General features: G+C 40.3%; 1 protein-coding gene and 1 long non-coding RNA gene across 11 annotated transcripts in view; one reads left to right on the forward strand and one right to left on the reverse strand.

Annotated features, from left to right (window-relative positions):
* The window catches only part of LOC110832338 (uncharacterized), a 136384-nt gene that overhangs the window by 84932 nt on the left and 28709 nt on the right, over nt 1-22743 (forward strand). For 5 of the 7 annotated variants that reach the window (XR_015537485.1, XR_015537486.1, XR_015537487.1 and 2 more), the window contains one exon: nt 19363-19409. The exons of 1 other annotated variant lie outside the window; for it this stretch is intronic. This is a non-coding gene — a long non-coding RNA (uncharacterized LOC110832338). Of the gene's footprint in view, nt 1-5448; nt 6322-19362; nt 19410-22743 lie in introns of those variants that run through there. One more of the 7 variants, XR_015537490.1, reaches the window with a different exon arrangement.
* Nucleotides 1-22743, reverse strand: part of LOC110832337 (uncharacterized) — a 66303-nt gene that overhangs the window by 14966 nt on the left and 28594 nt on the right. For all 4 annotated transcript variants that reach the window (XM_087357511.1, XM_022069248.2, XM_087357510.1 and 1 more), the window contains exon 2: nt 20612-20709. In XM_087357511.1, coding sequence (XP_087213637.1) covers nt 20612-20623 — 12 coding nt within the window. In that variant the 5' untranslated portion in view covers nt 20624-20709. The remainder of the gene's footprint in view (nt 1-20611; nt 20710-22743) is intronic.

Raw genomic sequence — 22743 nt, forward strand, 5'->3', positions numbered from 1 at the left:
TGGTAATGTTGGTGAACTGCAGTGGAGACTGATGTGGACACTCGCTAAAAAGAAGTTGAATATGTTCAGAGGAAAATTTTGATAAACAGACGAGTAGACAGAAGTCCTACTGGAAGACCGTAGACTTTTCCGGTTTTGAGGGGCCCAACCCCAACGATATGTTGCGTGGTGTTGTAAGTCTCAGCAGCAGATGCTGCTTGTTCGTCCGAGCCTGGGTCAATGCACCAGCATCCAGGATAGGCAGGGCGCGACGTCACGCGAACCAGTCGCCCCCTCAGCCATCTTGGGACGCCAAAGCGCGCTGCATTCGAGCGTTTGAAAACACCGTACATCTGATTTCGGACCTAAGAACAAGTGCGTCACGGTGTTATCTTGCTGAAGAGCGTGTCTGTCCACCCTAAAATATTTTTGAGCCGATCGACAGAGTTTTGTCAGTCTCGACAAAAAACAGGTGACTGCTCGTCGCCATTTTGTGCTGACGAACGTCGCGGTTTGCACTCTTGCTTGTATTCTGGAGGTCCCGGGTTTAAATCAGCCCCAGACCGACTCTTATGACGAGCGATAATTTTCGTGATGGCCGTTAACTTCTTTGCCCTTTCTAGTTTTTAATTAATTAATAATGTTATAATTCGATTATATATGGTCTGAACTACTGACTAACTACTGTCATTAGATAAACCATGAATACATTCATCTAATTCCGAGGTTAAGAATACGTGGGGCTTCTTTTCCACTGTCCCAGGGTCTTCATAATTTCGTGAAAAATCAGTCTTATGGGCTTGAAATTATTGCAGGAAAAATTATTCGTAGTGCTAGTTCTTGAAACAAACGCATAGTCGGCGGACAGAAAACATTCGTAACAAACATTGATAGGTGTAAACTACGACAGATGTTTCAAAATCGTTGTTAAAAAAATAAAAATATAAAAAACTTTTATGTCTACTGAACTAGATTTTACAATATAAAAACAAGTCTGACATTGTGATCGGCACATTCTCGTTCAAACTTACTTATTATCATTGTAACAGCCACTGGCGACGTCATGATAGTACGTTGTATCTGCCACGTGCTTTCTTATTAAATGCTGTAAACGACCTCATACAACACGTGACTGTTGTTTAGTCGCCACGCTAACATTACTCAGAGACGGATTAAGAGATAACAAATATATTACTTCAATTTCGCAGGAGTAAATCATATCCTCTTGCCTGTGTAAATTACTAAACATTAAGTATGCACAGTAAAATTTATAAATTAATCAAACAAACAAACTGTTTGTTTGTTTGCTTAATTTATATTCAAATACACCACACGGTATGCAAAGTTTTAAGTAAAATTTATGATTTTAATAATGTCCAGCAAATGACAAAATATATAATTTTCCATGAAATTTGACACGTTCACTTTCATTCTCTGAAGGGAGAGGTTAAGATACTCTGAAATGCAACCAGCAATAACTGGAAGCTTTAATTTATCATATAAATGTGGGGTCATCGTATCGTTCAGTGCATGGACATTTCTAGCTTCAATTATGAATTTTCCTTTCTTCCTCAAACTCTGTTCTTTTAGTGATGACTGTCGTATGGGATGTTGACGTCGAGCAGTCTGGTAGAAGTTTGCCGACTTTTCGGGGGTGCTTACTGCCTCCATCATCACGGCGAGACGCCTGCAAACTTCTACCTGTCTATACGGCGCAGCAGAACACCATCATCTACATATTAGCCGCCGTGGGAACGGCAAATCTCACTCTCTTTGTTTCTTTTTCCTCAGAGTGACTGCCCTATTTCAGCCAGTGTGAATGAATCGGCCTAAACGTCGGGACACAAACATGTGTAGCCAAAACCCCGGGCACTTTTTTTTAAACTTATCTCGACAGTAGATACAAGACTATCACCAGTTTTCCTATTACTCATTCTGAAAAAGCCTTATCAGACAGTACGAATGTCAAAAGCAGAAGTGAACGGCAGCTACTTTGAAACTTGCGAAAGAAGGTCATATCACGTAACAAAGTTCGTTGTCTTTTTCACGGTCATGGTCACAACCGTAGCAAATAGCAACTTTATTGCATCGCCCTTCAGAACAAGCGCTAATGATTAGACATTCTTTCTACAAATGCAGTTTAACTGGTCATTATAATTATGCAGCTTAGGAAAATAACTTGATTTACGTATCCCCCTTGTTAGCAAGTAAATAAATCGATTTCAAAATAAATTCAGATACAAAATTAACTCAGTGCCACGTTCGGAAATCTAAATCACCAAGAAGATCGTAACACAATGGGTGGAAAATAATATGAAACGTATCACAAGATGATGACTGTTCTGGTTTCTAGCGCCGTTGGTAAACTTCTACTAGACTGTACGACGTTAAAACCCAGCAGACAGCCATTTTCGTACTCACCGCCATCAGAACCTCATTTCCTACGTATCACAAGATCTTTGTGACAAATGAACAAGTATGAGGCTCACAACGAAAACAATAGGCATTTTTCACGAAATGCTGGCTCAAGAAAAAACGGAGAAACCAAAGATGCGCAAAACATTTATTTTGCCCATTCTCTTGTATGATAATCAGAAGTGGTATCTTTCCATAAGGAGAAGAACACAAAATTACAGTCGGCCTGTAGTAAACAAAGCGGTAAGGGAAATGCGCACCAAATGAGAAAGAGAGCTCAGTGATTGTAATTTTCTCCCGGTTTTGCTAACTGAGACACTAAAACTTCCTTTCATTTTCGCGTGCTGTACAGGTTCATGAGTTGTAAATCAAAATTTTCCATTTCATGCGTTACATATTTACGTTAGATCGCTTCTAACAGTAACGTTCCTTATACAATTCTTGGAAATTACTCGTCTCAGCGGGCTAAAATTCTCAGTTAGTGTGATAAGTGCTACTTCATTGCAGCCCTAAGTTATTCTGTCCCTTCTTATCCTATGTAGGTCACTTCCGGAAGGGTTGCTGGCACTAAGACACTTTGTCACGTGAAGGACGACAGCTTTGCGTGTGGCAGACCGATGAACGCTAATTGCATGTTGATGAAGCCCGCATTTCCCTTCGCGTTCTTATGCCCACGACAGACTGTAATCATGCGTTCCATCTTGCCTTTTCTTTTTGGCATAAAGTGATGGCTTAGTAGCCTAGTATTCAGACGGCCCTTTGTTCGAGCCCAACTGTTGCCACTGACCTTAAGATATAATATCGGTCCGTATAATGAAAACCAGTCACATGAAGACTGGAGTGGAACCAAACCCGAAATACTGCGTACAAATGTACTTTACGCAATTGACACTGTCGAATGTAATATTAGTATAATGATTCGATCATTGTCAGAAAGCTTAGGGGATTTATTAAAAGTATTGCCAAAGCCCCTGCTATGTGCTGCCTTGTCAACTGATGCTCTCTCGATTTACAAGGCATTGCATATATCTGAGACAACAGACGTTTTTAAAGAACTTTTAACCTTTTTAAATTACATTTTGTTCAAGTGGATGGACAGTGAACAGTGTGCGTGAAAAGTGACGTACGCGAAAAACCAAGAAGACGCGCTTATTTATTGTCACTTCCAGCTGTGCATACACCCTTTTCCTTCTCCAATCCGTCGGAGTACCAGGAGAAATTCGCTTCGAACTTAGGGAGGGCTATGACGAAGCATGTCTCCGCCTTAGTTTTCCATTACCAGAGCTAATTATGCTCATGATTTAATTTTGTGCCTCAGGCTATCCGAAGACACACGCCTTAACTATATAAATCGAATTTTGTCGTCAGAATCAAAAGAAGGCATGCTCGGTTACGGCCAGAATCAGAAGAGGCTTTGGAGCCTAAGTACCCCTAAATTCTTGGGGGAAAAAGACAATTCATTAAAATCAATTCCATGACAAGAAACTCGACACTGCAGCTTAGACTAATGGCGGCATATGTGACGACTAAGGTATTTCTCTTCAAGTACGTTACGTCTGCATGATCACAGGCCAACTAGCATGAACTAAATCCATGCACCAAGGCTTTTCTTAAGAAATCGATCAGCTGGTCATGAAATTCCCCACTCATTATCGTGTCTGCAAATACTCGCAACTGAAAATTATCGAGTCAGATGAGTCCAGTGTACACCCTCAGGCCACACTACGATGCCACGCTACTTCACTTTAGTATTAGGCCTATCCCCCCATGGCGTGTTGAGTAATGAGAACTATAGACATCTTTACATTCACCGCGAAACACATTATTTATCTTAAGCAAAGAACATGAATTACAAGTATTTGAAATCAAAATTCATCAACCTTCAAAATCTGCACACAAAAAAAATCTGAACTTCCTCGTTAAGATTAATTTGTATGTGCAAAATTCCCCATGAAATTAAGTAACTCCACGGCTCAAAGCGTTATGATCGTAACTAAACCAACTCCAAAATTTGTTATAGCTCGATCGCGCCGAGTAAGGCCTAGTTACATGCGCTCTATAGGACACTGGATTTTGCGCCTCAGTGTATTTGGATCTAGGAACAACGAAGTGGGTGATTTTGGACATTACTTAACTAGAAACGTATTTAATACTGTTGTTCGGGTAGAGGATAAAATGGGCTGGGAATATGGCCAGGATGGACTTGACAAATAATGCAAACAGAATTTAGTGGGGAAACCTCTTGGACGACGATCACATGGAAGACCAAGAAGGAGATGGGTGACTGGTAGTGAGACACGTTGTGATGAAAGGTAGATGGTATTTATTGAGGATCATTTCCAATGGTAGGTCCCGGTATTAACAATGTTGAAATAAAGTAGCAGATATACTACCACAATATTAGTTACACGGTGGCTTATTGCTGTTAATGCAAGCAGTTCTTCTGTCGAAAATAAATGTAATAATTTTGTACCTGTAGATTCTTGTCCCAGGTTTTTCTTTCGCGCTTACAAAGCTGGCAGAAAAGGGCGTAGCCTAAAGGTTGGAATTTCGAAAATACATTATTTTAATTGATGGTAATTACTTTTGAGAAATTAAGCAGAATCATATTACACCCGCTCTTCCTGGAAAATACGTCATTACTAGCAGATACAGCACTGGCACGGTAAGCCTAAACACAAAATCCCACTTCGGATTCGAACTGCGGACCTTTTGATTGTGGGTCAGGCATTCTACTTGATTCTAACCAATGAAGTGCTGTATATTTATTCAGAGTCTGCCTACCCTTATTAGAATGGTAGGTCTTCTGTTTGCGCGCATATTTTGTGACGTCAATGCTGCATGTGTGTCCTTGGCTGTGGCTGTTCAAATTTATTCTTTTGAATGCAGGACAAACTACTTATAGGACACATGTAACGCGCTAATTCTTGCGTCAACTGCTTACAAAAAACTACACGTGTTGTTGATTTTTGCAGTTTTTGGTGTTTTTATTTTCTGTACCAGTCACAATTGTAAACAATAGGCGTAATAAGCTTGTATCTTTCATTTCTTTAGGATAATGGCTCTTGATACGGATATGGTGGGGCATACACATCACCTCAAGTTCATTGGTTCGCAGTTTCAACTGCAAGGGTCACAACGCATCGAGTGGTCGGTAGACAAGGAACTGGCAGAGAAGCAGGAAACTTGAAAGAAACAGACCATTTGGGAGTGCTAGGCGCTGTAATGTACGGACGAATAATGTAAAACGTGGCAAGGTTCAGGTTCTCGCTGTGACGAGTCTAGAAAGTTGCACCATTTTGCCTGGTAAAAATTAAGCAGAAAAAATTATCCCTGAAGATGGAGACAGTATGTTTCTCCGAAACGTTGGCATCAACCGGCGAGTCTACGAGGCACAAAAACCCAAAACAACAATATCAGTATGTTTCAGTTGACAGTGTGATGATTTAAGAAGTAAATTTGTATTCTAAGAGAAGTGCTTATAGCTTAACAGAGAAAGAACAGAAGGATGAATTAACTGGAGATGGAGAAAAACTGCATGGTTTCAAGGGCCACATGCAGCCCACGAACTGCAGGTTGCCGATCCGTGACCTAAAATATACTTCATGGAATTTTGCCACACGCAGAGAATAAATAAATGTAGGAAATGGAAGATACGCTCCGAGGGTAAGTTCAAAAGGTCACCTATAAAATGTAATATGCGACGTACGAGAGGAGACTGATTCCTCTCTATCAATATGAAACCACACCACCTGGTACTGAAGTGGTTTTGAGTTTGTGGATTGTCGGTTGGAACGTTGTGTATTTTCCATTTCCAAAAACTTTTTATTGAAATATATACGGTGAATGAAATTGGTTGTTCAAAAGTTGCTTTTATTTGTTTAAAACGGGAAACTGCCAAAATAATGTAAAACGGTATGAAAAATAACCTCGATACTGAAGAATAAATGATTTTGAAAATAAATTTCTGATGAACAGTATCTTCAAAATTCATAAATGATTGGCTGCGATTACTCTTGCTCATTTGAATTTAACAGATAACCCAAACAATATCTCGGTAACCATATGTACCACCTGCTTTAATGATCAGTAACTCTGCATTTTGCACACAGAGTACATTTGTGGCTTTCATATTATTCTCGGAATGAACAGCTATTTAAACAAAATTGGCCAACTGAACTTTGTAATGGAACCCTTTTGAGGTTAGAGTTGAATTTTTAAATATGGTTTGATGACCTTCGGCTTCAAAGAGTTAATCTGATGCGAAAATTTTATCGTTGGTTCGTACACTTAATATCAGTACATCACCTCGTCTGCCTATCCTCCTAATACCTTTGGAATCAATCGACATTTTCTCTCTTACACCATTACATCTTGTTGCTTTCGTTCATCTGAACTTAGTACCCTTTAATTTCGTACCAGTGGTAAAAAAGTATACAAAAATTGTAGCAGTCTGAACATCCAAGCCTCTGTAGTATTTCCTTCGAAAAATATGCTGCTTTTGTTGATGATTTTTGTAGAATTGAAACATTACCGCCATACCAATGCTGCATTTAACTTTCCATTTCAAGGCGATAAATATTTAATCATTGGAGTTGGGCGTGTGAATGTTCCACGGATGTATATCATAAACACATGTGCAAATTCTATGTGAACAATGTTTTATATATGAGATTTGAGGTTCTCAAGGCGGCGATATGAAGATGGACATCTTCTGGATTGTTGCGACATGTAGTTTGGTGTAGTCTCAATCAGTAGGCTATGCTCAGTAGTGAAAGTCAACCACGAGGAACTGAAATGTGTACTTTAAATTTATAGTTCATGTTTTCCTCGCCATTTACATAGACTGAATCATATATACGAAAGCAGGCGTCACGAGTTGTTCCCAGAAAGTCTTGTTCCACGTAGATATTCATAAAAGTCTTTGGAACAAGAAGACGCCTATCGTTATTTCCTAACGTGTATAGACTGAAAATAAACACGTGCGATTCTAAGCGAAGTGCTGATTGCTTGAAAATTAACGCAGAAGGACAAACAGGAAACTGCTCTTTCGCATCGGGTACTGTTACTCGCCTGAAATTCCTAACACCACCGCGATGGCTCCAGAGGATGTATCACATTCTCTCTTTCAGGCACTAAACAAACAACTGCGTGGGTCATGACGTAATTTTTTCTCGTTTCATTCTATTCATGAGTTTTAAGCCCTTGGTGTATTAGCGTGCAAGTCTGTCAACGTTAAAACATTTTAGCGTTCGTAAGCAATTATTGAACGCAGGTTGACACAGAGGAGGGAAAAAATATAAAGAGAAAAGGAAAACAGAGGAGGAGAACGAAGGGCGAGGGAGGATAGAATAAGTCTCTCGCTGTCATTCGTAATTTTACTGCCCAAGATGCACTCACCTCGTGTTTAAGTCTCTCAGGTTTAAAACAGAGAAAAGTGGGCTAGCAACCTGAAACAGGGCGCACACAACAAGCATTGTCAGCGTCGCCTGCCTCAGGGTAAAGGCAAGAAATAAATTAAGGTTATCATTATGAGATTTGTGGTTTCGACAGCGGTGTTTATTGATATTGTGATCTCCTGTATTGTTACACAATTTGGTCAAAAAACCCGGAGATGGAGGTGGCGTATTCCTCTGAACCGTTGGTGATCACTATCAAGATTACGCGGTGTAACGATCCAGAAGATCACAGTCTTATAAACTTTTCTTGATTCTATGCGCCACGTCAGAAATGTTTTACCTCCTGGGAAAGAACCTCCTTTGAACCGATGACGTTCTTGCTGCAGACGAGGCGACGACGCGAAATATACCGAGGCTGAAAGACACAGGCGATAATCCCAGGCCACAGATGTAATTTTCCTAGGGTCTCAGAGATTCTGACCCAAAAGCCTCTGGGTTTTCTTTTTTCAAGAATTCTCCTACCCAAGGGAAGTTAGTACGACATAATACACTCAACGAAAAACCAGATTAAATTTCAGTGTTTGGGACTTAACGTCAACAGTAAGACGGCAGGTAGGAGATCGACGCAAGGGACGGCAACTAATTAAAACTTAAACATGAATTATGAACAGTCAGAACCGTAACATTTTTCAATAAACACAAGACTATGTGAACTAAATATGATAGTACTGTACCAAAAATAATATGGAGACAACTGGAAAACTGAAGAGAACCTCAAAGAGTACAATATAACATAATTAATTAAAAATGCAGTTGCTCAATGAGCTCTGTAGTTTGTGCTATTCTAGAAATAATATTAGAATGATCAAATCAAGGAAAATGAACTAGGAGGGGCAAAGGACACGCATGAGGGAGATGAGAGATGCGTAGAAAATTTTTGTTCGTTCGCCGGAAGTGAAGAGACCACTCGGTTGTATCGTTAAAATAAAGTAAGAAACAATATCCCCTCCTCACATTGTTCGGTGCAGAACTATATGATGAATTCATTTTGTCTTATCAAATGAAAGACAAGTTTTGCGTGTGCCGATACAAAGACGTACTTCAGGAGACCCAAGATCCCACTCTGAAACAAGACAGAGAGGCGTTTACCCAACTCTGGTAGTAATTACAAGAGGTGGAGCGAAGTTCTGCGACCACAAGGCTGCAGCTTGGCCACTTCCGGTGCTTGTGAGTTGGGAAACCCCCTTGTCTGTCGATTCCTGGTCGATGACCTTCCGAAAGACATACGCGTGTTGCCTGCGAATCGACGTAATCATGACTCGTCGTGTTGCAATATTGTACCAAAAAATGAACAAGAATCATGGTCCCAAATTAGAGGGCATAGGTCAAAATGATTTCTTTCGTAGAAAACAAAAGTTGCAGACTTATGTGGTGTTACAGAATGCGATAAAACTAATGGACTTCGTGTTATGAAATAGATGTTGTTATTGTCTCCCTAATAAGGAATGTAATAAACAGCAGACAAGTTACGTTGACCTTTTTCAAGAAAGCAAAATAACACGTGTTTTATTTGTTGTCTTGCAAGGCGTTATAGACAGTGAAGAATGGCGAAATTGTCATTTCTATATGGTCGACCTACATTTAACAAGTACACAATTCCATGCTCTTAATTTCTTCGTGACTGTTTTTTTCAATTTGTTACATTCTATAGCAACATGCGTGAAAGTAGCGAGAATTCTGCTGGACGAAGTTTCATAAGTAATCCGAGAATCAGATTGCAAATGTAACGCGTCTGAAGTCGAAGTCAGTATACTTGAACAAAAACAATGTAGAAACTACACAAAGATCGATGTTTGAAGGACTCAAGAACTCATGATATTTTGCTTTCTCGTCCTTATTCGTATTCCACACACATAGCCTCCAATCTGCTCATAGTGCGACAAAAACTATGGGCTAGTTCATTAAGGTGCAACGGTGACTACCACCCATGAAACTTCTGCACACAATCTGTGATACTTGAAAAGTTTACTGCCAAATACGTCATAAAACTGACATGATCGACCATCCTGCTGGAGGATATAAAGGATTATACTGCTCACATTGGATTTGACTTTGTACCGAATCATCCTTTACAAAGCTATGCGATGTGAGGAGTTTCGTTGTCGAATCTTGTATTTGTTGGGCAGACTCCACAGCCTAAACTTGTTGCAGCATTTTATAGGGTTCTATAAAAAGTATCGTTTCGGAAATTGGTGAACTAACTTGTCGAGTTGAATGAAGCTGTTTTACGACGTATGGTGAAACATAAGGCATGCAGACAAAAAAAGAGAGGGGTGGACTATATCACAAACAATGGGACGATCCGATCCACCAGACAACAAGAGTTGGTATAAACTCTGGTCGCTTTAGAAGGTGGATACAGCATGTTCCTCCGAATCGTTGGTAACAATCTGCGAGTCTACACGGTATCTTAAATCAGAAGAATACAACTGGCATTTCGTGTCGTCATGAATAGGTGTTTGTGGAATGATACCTGCCAGTGATTCTAATCTGCACAGCCAGTTTGGCTCAATCTGCCTGCAATTTACATGCCGCAGTGAACTTTACTGGATATAAATTAGAGCTCATATTATCCCAGTGGCTGTTCTGATACGTCTGATTCCTTATTTAGATGATCTAACACTGTAAATAATAGATTTAATGAAGACAAGATTGGAACAGACCCAGGCCTCATCTTCAAGAAGGGTCTGGGCAGTGAAACAAAAAACGCAGCCCGCGAAACCTTTCTTCATGTTTTTTTTTCCAGTTTCCCGTTCAGAAAAATCGCTATATGACTCATGCATTTGAAAAAGTGTCGTTAAATAAGCCAAGAAGGAATCAACAGTAACATGAATGTAGGCCCAGTGGTAGGTTTGTTAACTTGCTCTTATAAGCTTGATGGTAAATGAAATGCAAGAACCCCACAAGACCTGTTGCACATTTGTATCCATAACATCTGCACTTTAACTGGGTTGCCTTGAGTTCATACCCCATCTGTAAGAGGTCACTGCGCTCGACAATAGACCTTCATGAATTGTGAAGTAAGAAATCACGTTTACATCGTAAAAATTGTGTGTTGTTTCAAGGTTGTAATTATAAACACATAAAGCAATACAAAATTCTTCGAGCTATGCTTGGCTGCTTTTAATCTTCTAGTAATTGTTCCCTGATATTTTATAGGCGAGTGTTATCTTCTTAGTCCGTGTATTATTAAATGCCTGCAGACTGTGACACGTGTTTCAGTAATTACAGAGTTTGAATTGATGCAGACATCCTTGGCTTGTGTGACGACACGTTAACTGCGTAGATTAGGCTATAAGCCTGCCTATACCATTGATCGGCATGGCGATTTATGAACGAAATGAAAAGGATATGGAAGGAAGCGATCATGACCTGTTTTGCAATACTCTCCTAGTACTTGTCTTTAATAACTGATGAGAACGATGACAGATCTCAATCAGCATGCCTGGTCTTCAGATGTCGAGTTTCGAAGCAGGACTGTTAACTAACCGAACACGAAGCCAGGTCGTGCAGGAATGCAATATTATTGCCCCAACAATCGCACCACAATGGTGAGGTAATAATAATAATTATTATTATGTTCCTAGAAAACGTAGTCGTTTGGTGGCGCACTAATAGTCAGACCGAAGCATTTGTCACCGGTAATACCACAAAAGAAAACTGACCTGCTCCCTGTTCCTATCTTTTCCTTGTGCTTTCATCATTATCCAGTCATGTCCTCAACTTAAAAGGTGTCCCCAAAAACAAACACACGTTATAATACATAATATTAACGTTGTATTCTTTTTGGGACATGCTGTATGTGATAGGCCTACGTGTCCATCCTTCCATTCAGCCAGTCGTTCTGCTGATGCGTCTGGCAGCTGCATCCTCATTGCATAAAATTCTGGGCTGAAATCATGGCCAGATGGATCAGAACAGTCTACAGTACTGTAAGGATAATTGCTGTAAACATCCTAGAGATTCGAGCGATATTCCGCGAATGCACTCTCGAAAGAAAACTCCTCCTTTATCTTCATCGGCTCGCTCGGTAGATACACACAATCGCATGGCATGACATACAGAAACACTCAACTGATTCATAAAAATATGGCAAATTGGTTAATTACAACTGGTACGTATTACTCATTAATTATATCAGTTCAGAGTCAAACTATCCGTAGCTAAAATTGGCTCAAATCTGTTACGCCATACACGATAACGACAATTTATAAAACATCATTACATTATCAGGATAATGTATACTAAATTGAAATGCCAGTTTTGTGCGATCATAAAGCAAATCGTCGCTCATAATCTGTGGAACTGGGGAGGATTGTGATTTGTTGTATAGCCTATAAGCAGTTCTTGCCATTGCCTTAAATGAATTGTCACTGACTAGCCAATGTCTAATTTCAGTTCCTCTTGCGTAATGCAAAATACGTGGAACATTCCACAAGGAAATCATTGCCTTGTTTACTACTATGTTTCTACTGGTGACTGAGATACAGGGCCGGTTCGAATTTCGGTCCAGAACGAGCCTAACCCGCTCCTTCACTCCGTAAATCTGCTTTATCATATCACATTCACCATCTATCCTCTGTTTTATGTAGGCAGTAAACCTCTGTTTGGAAGGTGGAAGGCTGTGCATTGAAAACTATGAAGGACATTTTAAACAGGAATATGATGCATCTCATAAAATGTAGTAAAATCCGTATGATTAATTCTTTAGTTCATTTTTCCCTGTGCGCGCCTTGCAACCGACGTGGTTTCCCAGCGGTTTTACACTGGGCAGATGTTGCAAAAACGTTAAGGAAATTAACTGCAATTGCAATGTCTTAACACGCAAAACATCTTGCAACATTCATTATGAAAGGCACAATTTAATAATTCATAAATCAGCGTCCCTTGTGCACATCAGGGGAAGAATGAGCTCAGATAATCACCGCTTGCTTCCTTTTGTATCAGATTGGTTGTTAGGTTATATAACAACGCTCTATCAGGTGCAGGGATTACATAATATTGGATTTATAAGTATTTTCTGGGTTTGATAAAAAAGGATGCTATAGGCAATTATTCTGTTTCAACACACAATTAAAATTGTACTTTTGAAACACTCAGAATTAAAGGAGCAATTAAAAAACAAATAAATCAGCGTTTCCGATGGACGTCATAAAAAATGCACTCAGATCACCACCGTTTGCTTACTTCGTTAACACATTGGTTAACTTGTTATCAGGTTGTACGATCACACTGTCTAAATTGCACTACAAGAATCCTTTTGGGCATAACAAAACGGCTGACTACCTTTTGGAAACTTCTCCACGTTACAAACATTTTATTCGGCTCTGAAGATAGAAACAGTATGCCCATCGGAAAGGTTGATATCTGCATGAAAATCCACACAGCGTTGCAGCTAAGACCAATATCGGTATATTGCTTGTTTCTCGGCATCGTTACGTCTTTTCTATTTGTTTTTTAAGTTATTTCGTCCCAATCTTACGAAGTAAGTAAACATATTTGGAAGGAATTGGCACAAGCCCAGTGTTTATGTTGTGACGACATGAAGGTGACCAAAATGAGCACGTGGCTTGCACAGACAGCCCCATGTAGTGTGTGAAAACAAATTTTATGAACTTGAAACTTATGATAGCTGTACAAAGTACAAGGAAGTAAATTCTAAAGGGCTGGACAAAATACAAGCATAGGCCGGTCATGTTCTGTGAGAATCATGTCCAGACGATACGCGGTAGGTTTTGTAAAAATTATTTACGTTGTCTTAAGATGGGCTAGGTTGGTTTCGGTTAGGTTAGCGACGCGCATACACAGACCACCATGGGCAATGACCAGCTGGAAAGGGGTATATATGGTAAAAACAATTACGCTGGGTTAGGTTAGGTTTATGACGCGTTCCAATACGGGTGTGCTTCAACAATCTGCAAACCCCCCCCCCCCCCCAATTCAAAATCAGGGTATGGTAACTATTTTAAATGTTGTTATAAATACGAAACGGCAAGTCCTTATCATAGAAATTACAAAGAAAATTACGTTCAGTATTGTCTTACAATAGCTAGAATCATTTGGAAGATTAATTGGTCTTTGGTTTAAAACTCAAAGGTGTCACCAGATTTCACAATCAGTAACTCAGAATTTTGCCCACAGTGTATGTATAGATTTTGTACGGCTCTCGGAATAAACATATATTGTTTAAAAAAGTTTTTATTAAGAGAATGGAAATAACTTTTTCTTTCAATATGTTGCTCTTTGCACTAACATTTATAGAAAAATGATTCTGAGGAGAGGAATGGTGGTACATACTATAGTTTTATTTACCAATGAGGTCTTATTATAAAGAGATACTTTTCTGCCCGTTAATGCTAAATGATTAATTATGCATGAAGTTATGATGCTAGTTCCTCTTGTACACAGAGAAACTAATAGTGCACAAGAGTTCACGACAATTCAAGTCAGACAGCCTTTCTTCCACCTTTCGAATTTGAACTTAGTTTGACGTTGTTACTGTCCTATCATTTGAATTATATTGCATACTGCCTAAATATATTAATTTACTGCTGAATATACGGCACCTACTTGCTTTAGAGATTATGAAAGAAAAATCGGCTCTATGTTCGTTATATAAAACATCGGAATTTGTTATCCTCTTAAGTGCAATTTGCGGAAGAAACTAGATTTACCTGCAGATCTGAGAGAACAACAAAACTATGGAGTATAACCTGTTTCCATGGAGATCGAATTCGGACCTCCGAAAGGAAAGCGACACACAAGCGGTATGGGTCTAATTATGTAACTTAAATTCACAGACTTTCCTTGTTTGATGTTGTATAATGAAATAATCATAGAACAAGCAACGCTAATTACATGATCTTCTATTAACGGCAAGCTTTAGCACTCAACAGCACACGATGTACGAATAAATAACTATTAACAGTGCTGGACTATAAGTAAATGGATTAGACATAAGCTTATAAGATATAGTAACACGCCTGCAACTGACAGTGTGGCCTGAATTTTGGTGTGGTAACAGACATTCCAAAATACTGCAAATTTTGTTTCAGGCACACTTCAGAACGAACACAAAAGTTAACGGCAGTTTTAAAAATGTGTCTTAACAATATTGCGACACAATTGCTTCATACGGGTAACCACAGTCCCATTTAAATAAAGGACGTAATAAGTACCCGCACATAAATTATTTATAATATATGGTGAGTAAATTTGATCGTAGAGTTAATTAAAGACGGAAAAACAAAACTTTAGCACAGGTTTTCCCGAGAAGAGCTCCATTTGTTTTACCACATATATCTTCTACGAGTAAACAACAAACATGGCGTAAATTTACTGGAGATATTTTTCTGTAAGCCTATGTGATGATGTCACGCACACGTGAAAGAGGCTGTCGGTATTTTTATTATATTGTGTTGTTTCCGACAATTATTTTGGAAGTTGAGTCACTATCAGCTTCTCAAGGACTCTGCTTCATGGAGTCAGAAAAACAGTGATTTCCGACCGTTCCGAGGAACCATGGAGTACCACGACAATTTACAATGGTTCCCATAACAAGCTTGCGTAATGGCTCATCACATTATACAGAGTGGCATAAATGCAGTTACACAGCCGTGACGAATAGGCCGTATATGCAGCCATGGTCACTGGGCTGTATGCATACGGACCTTTCCATGCGCGAAACAAAGACCAAGCACACAATGCAGACCCGCGGAGTGTAGATGAGATAAAAGTGTGTATCACAGACGCGCTTATTAAACTTTCACATAAAAACTTGTGACAGCATATCAACAAAAGCGTGGCAGACAGGTTCCGGAGCCTTCAGAACGGAGACGTTTAATAACGAAACTCCGACGTAAGAATCATGAATTTGTAAGATTTGAGGTTTTCGCAGCGGTGAGTATGAAGATTTCTGTCTTCTGGGTTGTTGCGCTGTGTAGTCTGGTCGATGTTTACCGACGTTTCAGAGGTCATACTGCCTCCGTCATCAGGGCGATTCTTAGTATGAAGATTTCTGTCTTCTGGGTTGTTGCGCTGTGTAGTCTGGTCGATGTTTACCAACGTTTCAGAGGTCATACTGCCTCTGTCATCAGGGCGATTCTTAGTATGAAGATTTCTGTCTTCTGGGTTGTTGCGCTGTGTAGTCTGGTCGATGTTTACCGACGTTTCAGAGGTCATACTGCCTCCGTCATCAGGGCGATTCTTAGTATGAAGATTTCTGTCTTCTGGGTTGTTGCGCTGTGTAGTCTGGTCGATGTTTACCGACGTTTCAGAGGTCATACTGCCTCCGTCATCAGGGCGATTCTTAGTATGAAGATTTCTGTCTTCTGGGTCGTTGCGCTGTGTAGTCTGGTCGATGTTTACCGACGTTTCAGAGGTCATACTGCCTCCGTCATCAGGGCGATTCTTAGTATGAAGATTTCTGTCTTCTGGGTTGTTGCGCTGTGTAGTCTGGTCGATGTTTACCAACGTTTCTGAGGTCATACTGCCTCCGTCATCAGGGCGATTCTTAGTATGAAGATTTCTGTCTTCTGGGTTGTTGCGCTGTGTAGTCTGGTCGATGTTTACCGACGTTTCAGAGGTCACACTGCCTCCGTCATCAGGGCGATTCTTAGTATGAAGATTTCTGTCTTCTGGGTTGTTGCGCTGTGTAGTCTGGTCGATGTTTACCGACGTTTCAGAGGTCATACTGCCTCCGTCATCAGGGCGATTCTTAGTATGAAGATTTCTGTCTTCTGGGTTGTTGCGCTGTGTAGTCTGGTCGATGTTTACCGACGTTTCAGAGGTCATACTGCCTCCGTCATCAGGGCGATTCTTAGTATGAAGATTTCTGTCTTCTGGGTTGTTGCGCTGTGTAGTCTGGTCGATGTTTACCGACGTTTCAGAGGTCATACTGCCTCCGTCATCAGGGCGATTCTTAGTATGAAGATTTCTGTCTTCTGGGTCGTTGCGCTGTGTAGTCTGGTCGATGTTTACCGACGTTTCAGAGGTCATACTGCCTCCGTCATCAGGGCGATTCTTAGTATGAAGATTTCTGTCTTCTGGGTTGTTGCGCTGTGTAGTCTGGTCGATGTTTACCAACGTTTCTGAGGTCATACTGCCTCCGTCATCAGGGCGATTCTTAGTATGAAGATTTCTGTCTTCTGGGTTGTTGCGCTGTGTAGTCTGGTCGATGTTTACCGACGTTTCAGAGGTCATACTGCCTCCGTCATCAGGGCGATTCTTAGTATGAAGATTTCTGTCTTCTGGGTCGTTGCGCTGTGTAGTCTGGTAGATGTTTACCAACGTTTCAGAGGTCATACTGACTCCGTCATCAGGGCGAAACGTCTCTGAAACGTAGGTCGTTGGTAAACATCGACCAGATTACACAGCGCAACAACCCAGAAGACAAATCTTCAATCATGAATTTACTTTAGTATTGACGTTGAATGCATGAGAAATGTTACCAGACAGGTAATCATAGCTCGGTTTTAAACTCTGTGAAAACATCCCAGAGAGTGTCAGTGCACAGTGCAGGTCTCGTATACACGTGACTTGTGAACTGAATCAGTGGATGTTCAAGGAGAGGCAAGTGGATTCGCTGGAATAAGAAGTGCATAATTTGTCGAAAGGAACCTATCGACGCACAGACACCAGGAGTCAAGCCCCGTGTCCTTACACGTGAGGTGCTACGCCATGTGACTGACAAGTCACGTCGACAGTCACGTGCCACTCACCAGCCACTGCAAATGATGACGTAACTCTAATTGCACTATTCATTTTCCATCACTGTTGGTTGTGACCAAACTATTAAACGAACGAGTTCATTCGCCACATTCAATAAACCTTTCAGAGCCCAATGGTAACTATATGTCCCACCTGCTTGAGCACTGAGTAACTCTTCACTGTGAATTTGTGGATTTCGTATGATTCTCAGTGTAAACAGATATTATTTCATTAAACATCATGAACAAGTTGATCATTGTTATGGTGAAGTAAGGCGTTTTCTTTGCGGTAAGGACTGAATTTTTAAATATTATTTAGACGGGTTTGTGCTTCGGTGATTTAATAGAGGTTGGTCTGTGGAAGTTTGCAAACATGATTCAAACTATGCTTGTCAGTTATTGCATACCCCTTGTCCTTAATCTTTGAAGAGCAGATAATAGGGAGACGTATTAAACTAGATCGTCGAGTGGACCCTATCATATGACATAAAATGTATCGCCATGACACAGGCTGCTGGTGTATGTATATGATGTAAATGCAGGCACTAGGGATGGCAGTAGGCCGCTGGATTGCCCTTTGTGCAGTGTTTTGTGCGCGTGTGGCGACTGCACCGAAGAACAGGGCATGCAATTACTGGGACATGAAGTGTCATTGTGCTCTGCCTCTGATGTATAATTTTCCTTAGATTGTAATTAATGTGGGGGAAATGCGGTGACAGACAGTGTTTTTTTACTTTTATCTACACTGGCATCGTTCCTTGTACAGCCTGTTCCTTCACTTTTATTTACACCAACATTACTGCACGAACAACCCATTTGTTTAGTTTTATCTACACCATCAGCACTGCTTGAACAACCTGGTCCTCTGCTTCTATCCTCGCCGTCATCATTATTTTAACATCCCACTTTTTCACTTTTAACTACATCACGCTTAAAATGCTCAGTTTTCCTACCTTTCAAAGTATCTTTGTCACCTTGTCTTTTGCTTTTCTGTTTTACTAACTGCGTTCATGCTTCGGTGCAGACAGTTTCATCTATTGCACTGAGAAATAATGCACTGTTATGTCTACATCAGTACCCGCCACTAAGCACTAACGTATTTCTGTGTTTGAGTAAGATGGCGACGGACGCCTCGTCCAACTTGCAGGTCGATCGATAAATATCGAAAGGTGACCAGTGACCACACAAAAGTCGTCAGTAAACATATCCTGAGAAGTATATTACAATTATGAGTATGAAATGATTGTAGTGCAAATGGCGTAAATGACTTCTCCCAACTAAAAGCATAAATTGTTCATTTAGCTTGGCATCCGAATAGGGCCGCGGTGTGTTTCACCGCCTGCAACCCCTGCCAGTTTCACCTCTGTACTCCATAATTGATTATTAAGGCTTGTTCTGACAACTTTATTCCATTGTTAACGTAACCTTAGCGTAAGAAGTGAGATCTTCACATCGTCTTGGAAACAAACTCCTGTTTCCCTAGTATACAAAAAAAGTTTACGATATTATGAAGATTTCTGTCTTCTGGGTTGTTGCGCTGTGTAGTATGGTCGATTCATCGCCCTGATGACGGAGGCAGTATGACCTCTGAAACGTTGGTTACCATCAACCAGACTACACAGCGCAACAACCCAGGAGACAGAAATCTTCATATTCACCGATGTGAAAACCTCAAATCTTATATACAATATTATGGTTAGCAACGACAGACCGATATCGATACTAAGCAATTTTTTCCACAACTTTCGAATTTGTTGTTTATGACCATCCATAATTCTTTATTTTCTTTTTTTTTCCTCCAGATTTTTTGCTACGCACATAACAGTTTTGAAGGCAATTCCGAAACAAGGTAAGTAGGACAGAAATTCATATCTCTTTCTCCTAGTGAATCTAACGAGGGCGCGTGTGTCAAATTGTCTATGAAACTTGTACATGACGCCCTTGTTTCCTTTCTGCATTGCAATGTGAACTACGGGACCAGACGCTATAGTTATTCAAACTATATTCTTAATGGAATTTACACTGCTGATATCAGTGGTTAGACGTTGGTCCGGATGTAATGGGGGGCGAGCTATTATATTAAATTGTACTTGAAGAAACGGGGTGTAATTATGTGTACCGGATTCAACTGGCTCAGGTGTGCAGTTGGGGGCTCTTGTAAATGTGTTACTTCCAGCTGAGCGACTATCAGCTTCTCAAAAACTGTGTTCAATGAAGTTTAGTATAAATGTACGTACACTACAGTGTTATATTAGCTGCCTTCTTATGTAAATTATAATATGCAAAACTTTCTGAAGAATAATTAATTTTGTCTTTGCACGAAGTGCTTCTTTGTCTGTTTCTCCGTCAGTCCGCGTCTTTATCTGCAAAACTGCTTAACAGACTTCGTTAAAACGTAGTACCACCAGTGGTCTGTACTAAAAGGCAAAGGCCGAATTTCATTAAAGACCTTACAAATCCAATGAAAACTGTAAAGAAACACTCATATTGAACCTTAGAAACGCGTGAACAATTAATTCACAAAACAAAATTACATATATTAAACCATTTTCAATAGATAATATAAGAATATATTCAGACCTGCATACAGAGTAATAATTTTTTAATTCAATAGCTTTGTCATCAACAGGATATATTAGACTACTCTTTATGTAGGGAAGTATCTGCATATAATGGTGACGGCCTCTTTAATAATGCTTTTGTATTTGTATTAAATTTTACTCAAGAATTCGTGGGATGCAAAACAGCATATATACCGCCACACTGGGGTAAACCTTTCCGCTCATGTAATCTTTTATAATATAATACGTACCGGTACACATTAATCAACACGACGAATTAAAGTACATTACCTAAAAACCATGAAGTGGGCGAACTTCGTGGGTAACACGGCTCACTCAACATCTATCACTCTTCGGGACACGACATTGGGCCAGTAAATGGCCTGCTAGACCGACCTTATGTTGGAATAAATTCTTCTAACACAGAGTACGATCCAACACGACTACATTTTCATGTCGCCTCGGAGTTATAAAATGATAAAGAACTCACCGAGTAAGTCATCCAAGGTGTCCGGATACAGGTGACTTCTGCTGGGATTGCCGGCCACGTCCGAGACGTACACTGTAGGCGCCATTGCAGAACTCCACCTGCAAGTGACAGACGGCTGTCAGTCCGAAGTGTAACTGCAAGGGTGGTGGCAATCATGTAAGTGCCAGACGGTAATAAAACTCTCTAATGGGAACCAACACACAGAGCGGTAACGATACAAATCAGACTTGCACTATTCAGGGGACATCCCATTCGAATTTCGACAGAACTTCTAGCCATGTTTATAGTTTCTCAAGCAGCTTCCTGAAAAGCTGATAGTGACACAGCGGAGAAGAGTACGAAGTATAGAGTTTCTCGTTTTGTAACGTAATCCTTCCTATTACTTCAATGTGTGTTCTTTCTGAACAAAGAATGCGAGACCAAATTTCACATCCATATAAGACGGCAGGTAAAATTATACGTAAAGCCAAGTTAACTGACATTCCACTTTTCGGCTACTCCGCTAACATTGACATTTTAAATTTAGATGTTTATGCAACACGTGTGGGCTGCTATTTTAGTGTGAATCCAGTGGAACACTTACGTTACAGCAATTAAAAGCACGTGTTGTGAAAGATCGTGTGTGGAAAGGCCGAAAGAGGATCTCCTAATACAGTCCCCCCCCCCTTTTCCAATCATTCCTTCCCATTATTGAGCAGAACCAAACAAATCTGCTTGGAAAACTCCGCATCTTTAAAAAATGACGTAGGTAGAGCGTTGAGGGAGGGAGTACACGTGTGTGCTTGCGAAATTCCTTTACTGTACCTACCAACACGTGGCGAGCAAAACAACTCCATGGTTTTATCGTGTCTTTGACCCGCAATATCGTGCTGCTACCTACAGCTGGTTCTCTCAGATTTTGCCTCACCAATGACTTATAAACGATATGGAAGATAAAACAGCCTTTCTTTTTGTCAAAATACCAACCGGATGAATCCAGTCCACAGCCTCATGCCGTCGCCGTATTGCCCAAGATCCGTCTTAACATTATCATCACGTGTATGCCCATATCTTCCAGAATGGTCTCTTCCATCGGTTACCAATCAATTTTGTAAGTATTTTCCATTAATCTAAATGGTGCAGGAACGGTTGGCTTTCAGTCAGCACCACTGGAGGTTAAATTATACGCTTTTGTGAATAAGCTGATGAGCCTTCAGGGTTAACAAGAGCAATGAGTTTGTTGGCCACATGAGAAAGTACCAAGGACCCCCCCCCCCCCCCCATCTACTCGGTACCTTGGAGGTACGGTCCGGAGAAAACAAACAGGACAAACACTTCACTTCAATGGCTTCTAGTTAGACCTTTGTTGTTTTTCAGGACGTCTATCCGTCCGTCCGTCCGCATGTTTAATCTCAATAACCACTACACAATATTCGACAAAATCTGCTTTACGTTCTGTGGTAAATGTTGGGCGAGGTGGAGGGATATATTGTGTGCTGTGTGATTAACTTCGCAGCGCTGTAATACATTAGCTATAAACTATTGCCAAGAAATACTGTGTATCTGAGGCCAAAAGCACTCTTAGAACATTAAGGCCAATGAGTGCAAGCCTGTGTAAAATTTTAGAGAACGCACTTAGAGAATCTATATAGGTGCCAGTCTGCATTCCCGGTTCTCTGTATGTTACTCTTGTCCGTCCACTCTTATTTTTAAAACAGAAAACTTCGTCACGAGACTGAACGTTCTGGCTTACAATGGTCTTGTGTTGTTCCCACAGTTTCCTGGAAAAGTTGAATAGTCAGAATGGGCGGCTTTAAACAGAAGTCTGATTGTCTAAGACTGGAAATACTTTTATGAAGAGTTCCCGGACAACAGGAACAAATGCTTTCATCTTGTAAGACATAGAAGCACACGCTTCCGATTTCATTAATTAACTTTCTGCTTTTATTCGACTTATTCTTTGAATGGTATTGCGCTGAAGTTTTCTTGTGTTAAAGAACGCGACTGTATAGCCAATGAAAGTAAAAATACATATCAAAGCATGTTGTAACAAAATGTAAAGTATGTTTTTAACACGGGTTCTTTTCACTTCTTTAGAAACACCAACAATTCTTAAATAAGAATGCAATTTTAAGCAAAGACGAATTTAGTTC

The sequence above is a fragment of the Zootermopsis nevadensis genome, unplaced genomic scaffold, assembly GCF_977971745.1.
Source record: "Zootermopsis nevadensis isolate Lab colony 2312 unplaced genomic scaffold, Znev_1.0 Znev_ptg000028l, whole genome shotgun sequence".
NCBI classification, from domain to species: domain Eukaryota; kingdom Metazoa; phylum Arthropoda; class Insecta; order Blattodea; family Termopsidae; genus Zootermopsis; species Zootermopsis nevadensis.